Source organism: Oryzias melastigma, linkage group LG13 (genome assembly GCF_002922805.2).
Source record: "Oryzias melastigma strain HK-1 linkage group LG13, ASM292280v2, whole genome shotgun sequence".
Classification (NCBI taxonomy): Eukaryota; Metazoa; Chordata; class Actinopteri; order Beloniformes; family Adrianichthyidae; genus Oryzias; species Oryzias melastigma.
The window spans coordinates 32286890-32302266 of NC_050524.1; the positions used below are offsets into that span (position 1 = coordinate 32286890).

Below are 15377 nucleotides of genomic sequence, written 5' to 3' on the forward strand. Positions count from 1 at the left end.
TATATATATATATATATATATATATATATATATATATATATATATATATATATATATATATATATTTGCCTAACTTAATTTCCAGTCATGTAAAAAACAATTTCTTCAATGTTTTTTTAGTTCAAGGTGATACTAAATTAAACGGCATCCTGGACTGAACATTGCGAAATAGCAACATACAGCGCGGAAGAGTTAACATATTTTTAGAGCAAATAAATAAACTACATATTTTCAGACTGTTATTTTTGAAAGAGGAGAAGACATGGTTCAAGTCCCTTGAGATTGTCAGAATATAAACTTGTAAACACCTGCTCTTCTTATTGTGATTTTTTTCAGTCTTAAACTGTGCTTGAAAGGAAAACAGGAACGCGTGATTATCTGATTAGATCCTAAATCTTAGAAAACTTTTCATATGATTTGTTTAAATAATCCAGTGGCAACAAAGCACCTCAGTGAAATATACTGTTTCACTTTTTGCTTTCCAGAGATGACATAGTAGAAAATTGCATTTCGATTATGAAATATTATTGGATATTTCTCTACAGAGAAACAAACATTTGCCTTATCTTGAAGCGCATTTAAAAATAACTAATAGTTTTTCCTTCTGAGAGAAAAAAAATCAACAACAGAACAACAAAGCTGGAAAATGAAGTCTGTCAAATATACTTAAATGTAAACATAAGGTGTTTGCACACACAGGTGTTTTTCAGCGTTTTCACATCAGATTTATGCTTAATGGAGACTTTATTGTCTGTGGCGGATTAGACTTGAAGATGGGATGAAAAGTTTTTGCCCACACGGATTTCTTCCCTAAGCCGGAGCCGCACAAGCTTGTGTAGAGCATCAGGCTTTTCTATGCGCATTAGATGTGTGTATGTATTTGTCATTATCTTGTCATGGGAGATTACAGCGCCGTTGATGTTTAATCTGGTCTATGGCTTCTAGGTAAAACCACTAAGAGATCTGTGGGGTCGTGCTGAAAGATGAGCAAACTTCGTGTTTTGTGATTTAGCTAAAGCTCCAAAATAAGAAATTGTGCCAAAAGGAATGACATGCGAGTCCGGTGATCGGATAAAATGAATCTAAGCTCCCTGTGTTCTCTTCAACACTTAAGACATCACCTCTCAGGGTTAAAACATCGTTTTAGCTTTGAAGCGAAGAAGCCACCGCTGTTAAGGGGCCAACAACCAATCATCTGGGACCAGTAAGCTTGCCCGCTTCTATATCAAGCACCAAAAGTCATAGATGTTGTGGAATATACTGTGTCTCACACCCCTGCAGCTACAAATAAGTGTTGGGCCACTTTTTTCTGAAACGCAGAGCAGGTTACTCTATCCATCCGAAAAGATGGCTGCCAAAGCCCGGCTACAGTATCCAACCGAACCGTATCAAACTGATGAGGGGATCGCTTCGCCTATTTTTATCCAACCATCACTGTCATCATCAAATTGCAGTGGCTGTCATTTCAGACTTTTGAGCAATTACCCTAATGGTTACTGGAGTGTGCATCTTCTTGCCTGCTTTCAGGTGGATTGACAATCCAAGATAATGATATTTTATCTGAACATCTATGTGAAAATGCTCAATGTGGCCTGGGGTTAGTTCAGTATGTTCAGTAAATCCATCCGTGCCAGGTGGTTTTGCAAGCATGCATCTTCCTTCCAGTTGCTCCGGCTCAGGCCACATTTTTGTGACTGATAACAGCTCCATCTTTGAATCCAAAGAGTCATCAGGGAAAGTCTTCGGATTTGCACGAGTGTTATTAACCAAAACAAATGAGATCAAATGTTTGTTTGTTTTTTTTTATTAAATAATGAGCTGATATTCTTATCTATTGAGGTGGTTTGTCGCCTCAGTCATTTGTGTCCTGACAAAAGCCCTCAAGCATGATTATTACCATGCGCGTTTTTGCCTTTGGAGAACCTGGGTCATAGAAATGAATAGAAGAGGCTTTCTGAGGTAAAAAAAAATATGTTAATTAACCCAAGAACACTCGGTATAAAAAGTTAGACCATCTCTTTTTCTGGGTAATTTTTACCTTATATAAAATATCTAATAAAAACTATTTCTCATAAAAATTGGTCCGAACTATCACAACATATGCTATATAAGAGTTGTTTTCCTCTATTTTCAACTGTGGTTTATGTAACAAAATGGAAAATAAAAACATGCTTGAAAATTACTAAAAAAAATAGGAATTTGGGAAGAAAAATAAATCCTAAAAGTAAAAATGATACTGGAAACTTGGCCTTTGGTTCACCCATTCGGGACATGTGAGTTTCCCCAGGGACCCATGACACCCAGAAAAATGCAACATTTTAAAAATCATATTAATGCTTTTGCTCAGGTGAAGATCGCCCAGCGATAGGGTTGTAGAGTTAAAAAAGAAATTGTAAAATAAAAGTACAAAATAAAATAAAATAAAAACATAAAAATTAAATTATTGGCATAAATGCTCAAAAAGTAAAAATAATTTTATTAGTATTTATTATTACTTTATTATAGACTTTTTAAAGCCCAACTAAACAACTTTAATTCAAAAAAATAAACAACAATAAATATAAATTAGTGCATCTAAATCAATAAATGATATTTCTTAGAAATGTCACTTTGTTTTATTTATTTCTAAGTCAGTAGAGGGATGCGCCTTACCCGGACAGGAGTGCAGAGGCTTCGGTCGAACCACCAGAGAAGGACACACGGAGTAGAGCGACAGTTTCTCGAAATAATCACACGTCTCCCTGGACAGAATCTCGTCGATCATGAACGTCTTGTAGCGTCGCCTGACAGCCTTCAGCTGCCCGGGAGAGGAGAGCCTCAGCTCGGCTTGGCAGTGCATGGTGTGTGCGCGCGCGCTGCGCACCAAAAAATTAAAAAAACAAAGAAAAGTGTGTAGTTTTTAGGAAAGAGGGTCTGTGAGGGCGAGGACTGGAGCTCATGCGTTTGAACAGATCATCCTAGGATGTCGAAATGCAGTTTTGGGGGGTTTGCTTTTCCCTGATCTTCAACTTGAGCTGCGCTGAGCGCGTCAGTGGCACTGAGCTGTGCGCTCACACCCCGCGCTATATAAACCTCCCTTTACTCATCTCCACGCGCGCGCGCTCTCTCTCTTCCTCACCCAAGGCCACGAACACTCCTCTACCCACCACGCGCGCACCACACCGTCTCCACTTTTCCGACACATCAAGGGTTAATCTCATCTGGAAGAAGGAGGATGTGCGCTTTAGTTTTTTTTCCTTAAAATTTTTTTCTTTCGATGTAAAATCACAACTTTTATTTTATAACTCCAATAATTTACTTTTTACGTGAGTCCACAGTTAAAATTTAATCATGTGTTCGATTTACTGACTTTCTATCTAAAACAGATTGAAGCTTAACGGATTTTATTTTTCCAAACTTTTTAGACGTTTGCAACTTTATTTAACTCGCGTGGAAACAATACAATTTATTAGTGATAATTCTTATAAAAAAGTTTTTGTTCTTAATAAAAAAAAAAGTGTATGATTAGTGGGGCTTTGTTGTGAGCCGCCGCCGCAGGTGTCCCTAATTATCAATCAACAGCCGCGCGCGCGCGCTCGGGTCCGATCAAACTGTTTATTCCGCCATAAAATCTGAAACCTAAAATATAAAAAACAAACTTTTATCTTGATTAAAAAAATGTTTGGCAAATCAATAGTGGGGAACAATAGTATCCATACTAAAATATGGACAAAACAAGCTTAATAAAAAATAAAAACAAAACACATTGGAGGGAAAAAACGCACATAAATAGACTCCTTTTCCCCCTCCAATGCTTTTCTTTAAATATTCAGCTTATTTTGTTGATATTGTAGTATTTTATAACACTTTTAGACATTTTTTTACATTCTAAACATTTTTTTGTGTGGAAAAGTTAGAATTTCGATTGTAAACTAAATTAGGAACGCATTTATTTGCGTTATAAAGTTAAAACAAGAACAATCGGGAATTGTTTAGATTTCTATGTGTAGTTACAGTTATATTCGTGGGAGCGAACCGCTATCCCGGATCGTGTGGTGTGTTCACGGACCTGCAGCAGCGCCCGTCTTGCTGTTGACAGCCCAAAACTGAGCCCTGCCTGCTGGACACGTTTTGTTTATTTCTTGAATATTAAGTACATTTATTGTTGAGTTAGAGAAGCCATTATCAGTTACTGTAGATGATTTGCTTTGAGGGTTTGTTGCATGGGGGGGCCAGGACAGGCTTTGTGGCTTTTTGGAATTGGATCATTTCAGAAGGCTCGCTTCTATATAAATCCACACAGCAGCGGCTACTGAGTGGCCTCTCTAATCCACTCACCCCAGGGCAAGAGACGCCACGCAGATCAACCAATTTAAAGAGTTATGCCACGGGCAGGAGCTGGATAAGGGCCTGACACCGGACTGAGGATATACACGATTACAGCGCTTTGGGAAGCATCAGGATGCAATCAGACTCCTGCAAGATTACTTTGAATACCTGAAGCTTAGCTCAAAAGATGCATACACAGCTGCACTTTTGCAGCTTTATTGTTGTCCGCGCTGCCGGCTCCACAAACACTTTGTGGCAGGACAGATTATGACTTCGGCTGGGACATTAGATGGTTTCATCACCACTGTAATAAGCAAACACACCAGCTGGGACACCAGAGCTGAAAATCTGATCGCAACATGAGACGTTAAGGCTCAAAGTGCTGCTAATTCTAGGACGGGGTATTAACCAACCCCTTAACCCCCCCCTCGCAACCTGTAAACTGATCAAAACCGGTTCCACTTGTTAAGTATTGTAAAGACATAGCTGGGGAAGAAATGAACCCGATTATAATTACATGCTGTCAGGCGAAAAGAATAGTTGTCAGATCCATGTGACGACTTGAAAGCATCCTGAATAGAAAGGTCAAGCATAGGAGCTGGTCATGTGGCTCCGATATATTTAACATCTTAATTGTTTCAATAAATGGATGCGAGTGGCGCCACCTGTAGATTACTTCACAACAGCCTGCACAAGGATATTAGTTACATTGGTCCATTTATAGGAGCAGATAAGGCCGTGTGTGCATGCACTGCAGCATGGAGCGTAAACATACAATAGCCTATTAACTAAATGTGGTCACACACAGCTTCAAATAGCTCTCCTCATGGATGAACGACAATACAATGTTGTCATGAAAAGAGATTTATAAGAATGTTGGTTTTAAAACACATCTTACAGATCAAAACTGCAAAAATAAAATTGGTAATAAGCCCAGAAAGAGCACATTGAAAATTTGGAAAACCTGGTGCCATGTTGTTGCTGGTTAAAGATCTTAAAAAAAATTGAAAAGCACCAGAACATTTTCATTAGCACCATTTAAATTAATTTCCCAAACATAAAATGTTTTTTTTTTGTTCATGTCTTTTTTTAACTTCCAGAATCTCTTGCAGTGATATCTGAAATGTGCCCTTGCTCAAGTCCATGGCTAAAAATAATAACATCTGTGAGGAAATCTCACATCAAAGAGTTCCAATTTAAAAACATCGTTAAAAAGCAAACAACCTGAGAGGACCAAATGATTCTTTTTTAAACAAAACTCAGACATTCTTTAAAAAACAAGTGAAAAAGTCCTTCGTGTGACTCAGTATCGTCGCCATCTGTTGTCTTGGTAACCGCGGTCGCCGCCCCTGTCGTCGTAATGTCTGTTCCCGCCTCTGCTGTCGGGATAGCGGTTCCCGCTGCGGTTGTTCTGCTGGTGGTAGGACTCTCGGCCGTGGCTGTGCTGCTGCTGCTGGTACGTGGGCTCGTCCCTGTAGCCGGGGGTCCTGCCGCCGCTGCCCATCTTGGATGGGTGATGGCGATAGGGGGCGTTGTCGTGGTGCCTGGAGCCCCCTCCGACGGAACTTCTACCTCCAGAGTTTTGCCGCTGTGGAGGTGTAGTGAAAGCGTCATTGAGCTGCTCAACCTGCTGCATGTGGAACTGCCACATCACGTTGTTCATCTACAAATAAGAAGACACCGACAGCAAGAAATGTTTGGTCGTTGCTCCAATTTCACTCAACAAGACACATTTGTAGTAGAAACAAGTCAAGAACTTCACATGAAATCCATCCGTGAACCATACATACCATAGCATGCTTCTGTAGGCTATCAGGGGATGAGAAAGACCTCTGCATTGGAGGTTGATGGCTGTATGAGGGAGAGCTGAACTGGGCCGGGGTTCTGGAAAAGCAAAGCAAACCACTGTCAGATTCATGAAAATGATACAGAAACAAGAAAACTTACTTAAAACAAGAACAAAGGTTTCTTCCTATGACAATTTTTTAAAATTAAAAAATCATTCCCAGTATTGTTTTAATAATGATCATTGAGTTTTTAACCAAAATCCCACAACCTAAATGTCTTAAAAAGCCTTCTTTCATGTTGATCTGAAGCCTCCGTTTCCAAAATGTCCTCTAAGGGGGCGTGGCTTTTGGAGCTGAGCTGAGTAGCTGGCCCGAGCAAGCAGAAGCACTCGTGGAGGTCTAAATGTTTGATACGTGCGTGGAGATGTATTTTTTCTGTGTGGAGTTTTGACTAATAAATGACGGCATACAAATCTGTCTACTTATGGTAAAGCACAAGTATAATTTCAAGAAGAGAGTAGAGTTTACTTTTAGGTATTTCTTTAATCAAATGATCAATAAATATCTTAACCCTTTAACACCGGAGATGTTGTCTGCAACACCTTAATAACACACTCTCTTTAACACACTAAAACTCTTCAACCGTTTACGCCATAGGTGCCCAAAGTGGGGTCCACGCCCCAAAGGTTATCTTTTGGCCCGCCAAGTCGAGTGTTTAGTTAAAACATCCCACCCCGTTTCCCATTGATTCTCTATGGGGTTCCAAAACTCTGAGTGTAATATACTTTCTGCCTCCAGGTGGCACTGTTAGCACTTTCTTTGTTTGTAGCTATGAGTGGAACAACCCAAAAGTGAGTCAACCATGGGCTTTTTTCTTTAAGAAATTCCCAGTAGCATTCACAGTCACTGATGCTTTTAGTGGCCTTTTTTAACTAGCCAAGATGGAGCGACGACGGCAAGCGGATAAAGCTGGAATTACATTAATTAAGTCAACAGTTGAAGAGTTACGGTAGTCAAAAGAATGTCAAGGGTTGAATAGATTTGATACATCTATGTAGTTTTTCCTTAGTTTTTATTAAGGAAATTGTAAGATTAAAAACCCAAATCAATCAACAAATCAAAAATCAATGAAAACTTATCGCTCTCCGTCAGGGGAATTCAGGTACTCCATCCAGGTTCAGACACCAAATATGACGTTGTACAACACCAAGTAGCTGGGTTATAAATGCTACATCAGAAGACATGTCACGTTTTCTAAAGTAGCTTTTAAGCTACTATAGAAGTCTAGAAGAATCCGAAGAGACAGACCTGAAAAAACACTGATACTGGACCAGTTTGGATGTTTTGAGACTGAAACTGCAGACCTATAACAGGCAACAGTCACTGAGGCCTGTCAGAGTCACTTTGAGTTACTACTACATGAAGGTAAAGCATACATGTTCAAACACTGTAGAGCTTCAGTATTCCTAACAACCAGTGAGTTAAGAGACAGTAAATCTGTCTGAGGCTGTAACGATGGAACCACATAACAAATGTTAAACCATAAATGCTAGGAGTTGGTCACATCCTTTTTGACAGATTTACCTAAAACTTTAGAGTGAACTGCTGGATATTTGCCAAAAAGGAAACATTTTCTATATATTTAAGATTAAACCAAATCTTAAATAAAATCTCATGGTTTAAAAAAAAACATACGGCAAACAGGTAAATGAAATGTATGTGAAATATATTCCTTCCTGTTTATTGTTAGTGGGGTAACACTTTGAGTCAGTCAAACATGTTGAAAGAGCAACACAATCATTAAAGCTCAAAGGCATGTGTAGTGAGTCTCATGCACTAAGTTCAAAATTAACTCTAATACTCAGCCTGCAGGGGGCGATAAAAACAGTTATTACAGCACTACAACATAAACAATGTGAAGCTTTTGTTTTTTATGTGAACATTATAAATTGAGTGACAAGAAAAAAAAGTATTGCAAAATTTTTTGTCAAAATTGCTAGTTTGACTTTATTTATTAGCTTCTAATGAGGTGGTGGGGTCCCCGTATACAAATACTTCTATAAATGCTCATATAATGCATAATAATTTCAGGTGCTTTTTAAAGATTTCAATTATCCTAATGTTTTTTTTGTTTTTGTTTTTTTATTTATTTCATTTTTATTCATTAAAAAACATACAACATAAACTTGAGTTGTAAGCTCAAGCATGATATAAAAGGAAAAAAAAATGAAAAGGGGACAGAAAGAAGAAAAACTTAATGTAAAAGTATTCCCAGTGTTCTTTAAATGATGACTATTTGGGCTAAATTTAAAAACTGACATTTTCAACTGCATGCTTTCTGTAGTTCATTAGAAATTCCTCTGAGTTGTGGGCAGAACTGTGGTGAGAGCAACACCGCCCCACTTCCCCTCCCTATTGCTGAGAGTTCTGTTTAAGCGGAGCAGGGAGCTTGTGGCCCACTCAGTATATTTTCTACATCACAAGTAAGCGTTTTCAATTTGTATTTTTATTCAACTGTTTCTGATTGACAATAATTTGAAAAAAATGTCAAACTCAAAAATGACATTCTGAGCTTAATTTTCTTTATAGTTGACCTTCATCATTGGAAACGGACCACAAGTTTTTTTTTGTGTGTTTTTTTTTTTAATCGGAGTGGATCTTTACAATGATCTCTAACTGCTTTATAGTCCTGCGTTCAGGGCCAGCCCTAGGCATAGGCACCCTAGGCAGGTGCCTAGGACACCATCTCACAATGATAAGGCTATGTACAGTATCTATGTCTTTTTTTTAACACTTTGACACACCAGTCATTTCGTGTAAAAAAAATAAAAATAAAAAAAGTAATAAAAACCTGAATAAAATAACTCAAAAGTTAGACGTAATCAATAATTTTGCCTGGTGCACACCCCTACCTTACCTTAGCTGTCTAAGCTAGGTTGGGTGGGAAGGAAGAACATGCAGTACTGTAACTGTTAGCGCTTCTTTAAAACTTTAAGGATGGAAAAACAGCAAGGAATGGCCTCAGAGACAGATTTAAAGTCAAAAGGGAGGGAAGAAGAGGATAACAGGTTCGAAACAGAGGTTTGTCTGTTTATTTACATTCTTCTGCTTGTAAATTTACCCCTCCCCCTGCATTTTGATTGGTCCTTTGTGTTAGCCCCGCCCCCCAACGCGCCACAACAGGGCCAAAAGATTTTTAGAACTGAAATTTTCAGATTAAAAAACTGTTAAAACTGGAAAAAAAGTTTTAAAATAGATATTTTGAGTTCTGAAACCTAAAAACAAAACGTTTAAAGCTGACAATAATTACGTTTATTTTAAAATAGCAAAAAGATTTGGGCATTTTACATTTTTTTTGGCCAATCACCAATATTTTTTTCATAAAGTTTTATTTGGGTTTCATATAATATTGGCCCCAATTGAGCTTCATAAAATAAAGTGTTGAATAAAACAACTACACAGTAAATCAAAACATGACATGTAAAAATACATTTTGTTTTTCATATAAACCCATAATCGTCTCATAGATGAGACTAAAACTGGACTCTATGTTTTTCTGCTGGGCTCACCAAAATGCTGCCGTGTACGGCCGTGACTGCAGATCCCTTTTCCCCTCTAGGATCCAACAGGATTTACTCATGTGGATTTCTTTAAAATTTATGGACTTTAAAATTAAAACTCATTAAAAATCTCTAAATTTGATGTAATGCAAAATACACTTTTTTGTTGTTGTTCTGTGTTATACTTGGAAAAAATAAACTAAACTTTAAATGCCTTCTTCAGACAAACAAGTTCTGTTATGTGTATGAACAAGTGGATATTTGAGTTGCAGAGTTTTGATTGCAGATTTTTGACATTTCTACCAACCTCTGGCCGTGAGGATTTGGAGTATTTGCAGGAGTTGAATTCTGAGAGTTTCCAGGACTGCTGCCATGACTGCTGCCTATGATGAAGAGTTCAAGGAAAAACAGTTAAAAAATACATCAACAACGTTTGAGTTCATACCTTATTCCACAGACCTTAAAAGTATCCATGTTGAATCGCAGTAACACATAACATTGTGATTACAGTTAAGTAATCATCCATTTGTTTTAGAATATTACAATTTCTTTCAAAAAGATTGCTGGAAATATCAAATAATTTAGGAAATCATAATATAATGTTATTAAAGCACATGTAAACGTCATGTTTTTATCTGTATGTAACTTATTGCATTGTTGTACAGTTTCTGTATTGCTGAAGCGTTCTCAGGTCGTTGTTGTAAATGAGACATTGTTCTCAATCGACCTACCTGTATAAATAAACTTAACCGTTTTAACACTCAAATTTATGGAGGAGCAACATCAGACAGCCTCCCTCATTAGCCTGAAAACCGATTTAGTAAAAGGCAATGACAATTTTGTGCCAATGAGATGTGGAAAACCCAAAAAATACTAAAGTTGAAGGGAAAAATCAAAGAGTCAGATTTTTAAGTCATGGTTGGTAGAGGAACTTTATTTAAAAGAACCACATCTGACAAATGAGTATTTTTTCATAAAGCATTAAAGTCCCACTCTGGCCATCTTCTGATCCACTGATTGTGCAGTTTTCAGGCAAAATCTAAAAACTTGGGTTGTTTTCTAGGACATAAACTTCTGCCTCTCTGCAGACACTATTAGAAATTGACCTCTAAGTTGAGAGCTCTCTGTTTACACTTTGTCCTGCAAGCGTACCTCACACCTCCAACCTAACATCATCAGTGCAACAAAAATGGAGAGTAATATTGGAGTCATTTTGTTTTATGTCACAAATACGCTCTTTTTCAAACAGATTTTTTTTTTTTTGGTTTGCTCTTGATTCTCAGCAAAAGAAATCCTCAAAAATGCAAGTTGAGCTTTATTTTCTTTATACAGTGTATGTAGTAATATGCCAGAGGAACATGTTAAAAACACCATAACACAATTCTCAGAGCGGGTCTTTTACATCACATGACAGGTGTTGTATAATGACAGTAGGGCTGCCACTAGTAGGTTGACTATTAAAATAGTCGATTAGTTGTTACTTTATATTATATGGAGTAAGGGTGTAGTAAAGTTGAAAGTTATAATGGCATTTTGCTAGCTTTTTGGAATATTTTGGCATTTATTAAGATTTTTTTAGTCTCTTTTGGAGTTAATATTTCAGTTATATGCTAGCTATTTTGGCTAATTTCTGATTTTTTTCAGTTTTTTAAGGCTAATATTTAAGATATTTTGGAGTTTAGCTAATATTTTAGCTGCATGCTAGCTGTTTTGGCTAACTTAGGCTTTTTCAGTTTTTTAGTCTAATTTTGCATTTAACTAATAAATTAGCTGGCTGTCAGCTTCAGCGTTTTCAACTGTCAGCTTCAGTGCTTTTATCTATCATTCCAGCATCTTCATCTATCAGCACTAGCATCTTCAGCAGCCAAATTCAGCTTACAGCATTCACACTAGCATTATTACAGGTAATGCTAAATATCTATTTTTCAGTTAGTTTAAAGCTAACGAAGGTTTAGATGTGTGCTTTACCTCTAGTTTGCTCATGACCCAATTAGTCGACTCATCGGAAAAAATAATCGGTGACTAGTGGACTATTAAAATAAGCGTTTGTGGCAGCACTAAATGACAGATCCAGAAAATATCTTTACTGTGTTAAAGTCAGAAGCTACAGGATTATTCAGGACTAATGTAAATATTTCTCTGTTTTGATCCAATTATTTTACAAACTATCTGCTGTAATGAATGGATACAATGCATACACAGTTTTAAACAGTCCCTCCAGCTAATAGACTCTTTCCTGACAACCAAGCTTCATTCTTCGCAAAAAAAAGTCTTAATAAAATCCACAATGCAGAACGTAAGACATACACCAATGAAAACTGTGTTTTTGGTGTTCTAACATGTTCATGTGGTATTTTTTCTGACGATGGAGGACATTTATGGACAAAATCAACCTTATCATTGCATTTCTGACTTTTTCTTCACTCAAATTGAAGATCAGATGAACAGTTGTCTTTGTAGCAGTGATGTAGAAGAAACAAGAAGAAGCTACAAGCTCCCCGCTCTCCTCCATTCTGATGCAACCGTTTACTCTGCACCAACAGTCCTGCCCAAAACTCAAAGGCTCATTTCTAATGAAGTCTTGCAGCTCTGCAGAAACTTTGTAGAAAACAACATTTGTTTTTTTTTAGCTAAAAACTGTATCATTAAAATTAAAAGACCACTAGAAATGCTTTTAGAATAGATGAAAAAAATGATCCAAAGATGATCATTATTAAACAGCAAGTGCTATCAGGTAAAATAACACATTTGTTGACATGTTAATAATGTTGTAACTTAGTTCTGAGCTGGATAATGATAATACACGTAAAGGACGAGCCGGGGTGGGATTATATAAATTTGTTTCCTCCCACTCCCTTTCAGGCAATCTATCTTTTGTTGTTTAGTTGTCCTGTTTGACATGTCTTTATGGGCGTAAACTTCTGTTGATTGATTGTGTTCCACATGAATTATAGTGTGAATGCTTATTAAGTATTCACTCTATAGCGATTCTCCTGGTCCTTTCTATATGTTTTTCAGCATGTAAAAACTCAATCACACTTTGAGAAATTTCAACAATCTTTGTATCAAATCCTTCAGCTCGTTCAGATTGTATTTTTGGTATTCATAAACTTTAAAGTTTTTGAAATATTGAGAAAAATATGCCCCATAGGAAATGAATGAGGAAGTCTTTAAATTTCAAAAATGTTAAGTAGATTGGTAATAAACTATTAAATATATTAATGAGTTATGTTTTCATCTTTTAGAATAATTGTAAAAAAATTGAGGGGTTAGCAAATATTTTAGCAGCATGCTACTGTTTTTGGCTAATTTGTTATCTACTTGAGTTTTTTTAGTCTAATTTAGAGTTTAGCTTCTATTTTAGCAACAGGCTAACGTTTTGACTAATTTAGTTTCCTGAGGAATTTTAGACAATTTTGGAGTTTAGCTAGTATTTAAGAAACAAGCTAGATTTTTGGCTAATTTGGACTCTACTAATGTTTTTGGGGCTAATTAGAAGTTTAGCTAATATTTAAGCTACACACTAAATATTTTTTGAAAAATTGGCATCTATCAGAGATTTTTAAGCAATTTTACTACAAATCTTTCAGAAAGGTAGGTCAACTTCAGCGCTCTTTCATAGTTTGTAAACAAAATTTCCAGTTTTTTAGCTAATTTAATATTTTGCAAACAGCTTTTGCATTTTCAGCAAATCCCTTTAGCAATTTAAGTAAATTGCATCCGTAAAAAGCTTCAGCATCTTCAGGGACTAGACTTAGACTTAGACATAGCTTTATTGGTCCCTTTGGGACGACACCCTTTGGGAAATTAAGTTTTCAGCACCTTACAAAAGTATACATAGTAAACATCTCAATGTACTACTTCCAACAAAAATCATTCACACTAGCAGGTAATGCAACTTTTATAGTTATTTTTGTTTCCTTGATTGCTTGAAATAAATTCTAATTTAATCTGAGCTAAAAAAAAAAAAACAAAAAACAAAAAAAAAAAACATTGCTTATACTTTTTGTTATTTAACTTTTCTCAGCTTGACTGAGGAAAAGAGACTTGTCTTTAAGAGCAAAAACAAACCTCAAAGTAGAGAATGCATCCAGAGTCTTTTGAATTTTAAAATTATTTTGCTGTTTGCTTTTACTCTAGAAAACTGATAGTTCTTTGATATGACAAGCTAAAAAGTTTTGGGATTCTGTTCTATCCTTTTATGAAGTATTTTAGACCCAACAGAAATCTAACCATTAGCACTATTAGCCAACTAGTTTCTCTCAAAACTGAACTGGGGATCCATGTTTACATTTGTACTATAGATTTGTATTCTGTCAAACAATTTCAGAAGTTATTGTTGCACACAATAAGTTATATTATTAATTTTTGATGTTTTTTTTTACTTCTCATTAATGCTGCCACGATCAGTGAACTAATCAACTTTTAAAATAGTCAACAACTAATTTAATAGTTGGTCATTACTTTATATTATATGGAGTCAGAGTGTAGTAAAGTTGAACAAAGTTGTGAGTATTCAGCACCAAAAAAAAATCACTTTTTTATATTTGAGTCACTGAGAGCAAAACTATATTTTTGTGAAAAATAGTTCCTTGTTTCAGATGCCGACCTCATAACCTCTTTAATCTTGTTTTACTACCAGATTCTAAGAGGCTGCACGATTCATTAAAAGTAAACTGTCTTAATTGTCTTTATTTTTAGTTGGTTAAAAGCTAATGACGGTTAAGATGTGTGCTTTACATCCACTTTGAGCATGACCCGACTAGTCGACTAATCGGAAAAAATAATGGGTGATTAGTCGCCTATTTAAATCATCGTTTGTGGCAGCTCTACTTCTCATTTGTCTTAGTAAACCAGTACTTCCCAGCCCCAATGTTGAGGTTGAGCCAACTCGTTTGTTTACCAACCAACCCTGTCCTGTTCACTGCAGACAGCCACCATCAGCTGATTCAAGGTTCTGGTTAAATGAACACACCTCATCCAGGAAAACCAGCAGTTCCCACCCATAATTTAGATCTGTGTTTCCAAAAAAATGCCATAAAGAAACTCCTGATGAGATCAATGGATTTATTCTACTACTGTCTCTGTATTTGTTTGGACAAATACAGGGCTAAATGAGTTGGAACCGAGACATCCAGCTAAGGGATTGTTCATACAATTTGTCCTCCTATTTTATTATATTATATCTATGTTTTTGTTTGCTCTTTCCTTAACTGTTGCTTCCATGTTTATGAATTAACTATTGTGCTTTTTTCATTGTGTTGTCTCTGTTAGTCAATTTAAATTGTACTTTAGTTAGTAAAAATAAAAGTTTGCTTAACAGCTATAATTTTATATATTAGCTTTTCAAATTTTATAATAAGTATATAAACGATAACAGGCAGCATTGAACATAACAACTATTCAAACTTAGTATCTGTGCTTTAAAAACGTATTGTTTTAGTTTCTTTTTTTAATTTGTTTAGTGAGTTCATTGTATTGATAAGAAGTAAAGACGGCTCACCTGATCTGAACTGGACGTGGATGTTCCTCCCAAACAGAGACGTTCCGTCCAGCAGTTGCATGGCATAGGGCGCCGACACGTCATGTTTGTACACGACGAAACCAAACGTTTTCTGCTTCCCTTCTGTATCTTTTGGGATTTTAGTTCTGACGAGAGGTCCTGCCTGCAAAACACAACCAGTCACATCATGAAAGACTTCCAAACAACCGAAACCAATGA

The 15377-nt window shown here is 36.4% G+C and overlaps 2 protein-coding genes across 2 annotated transcripts in view; both read right to left on the minus strand.

Moving 5' to 3' along the window:
- barx2 (BARX homeobox 2) overlaps window positions 1–5043 on the minus strand; it is a 15010-nt gene extending 9967 nt beyond the window's left edge. Inside the window, exon 1 of the mRNA XM_024277397.2 lies at window positions 2653–5043. Within this exon, the coding sequence (XP_024133165.1) occupies window positions 2653–2839 (187 nt within the window). The 5' untranslated portion in view covers window positions 2840–5043. The remainder of the gene's footprint in view (window positions 1–2652) is intronic.
- A 116-nt stretch (window positions 5044–5159) lies between these two features.
- rbm7 (RNA binding motif protein 7) overlaps window positions 5160–15377 on the minus strand; it is a 10707-nt gene continuing 489 nt past the window's right edge. The window contains exons 2-5 of the mRNA XM_024276404.2: window positions 15159–15362; window positions 9963–10038; window positions 6099–6192; window positions 5160–5971 (exon numbers count right to left, since the gene is read on the minus strand). Coding sequence (XP_024132172.1) covers window positions 5612–5971; window positions 6099–6192; window positions 9963–10038; window positions 15159–15362 — 734 coding nt within the window. The 3' untranslated portion in view covers window positions 5160–5611. The remainder of the gene's footprint in view (window positions 5972–6098; window positions 6193–9962; window positions 10039–15158; window positions 15363–15377) is intronic.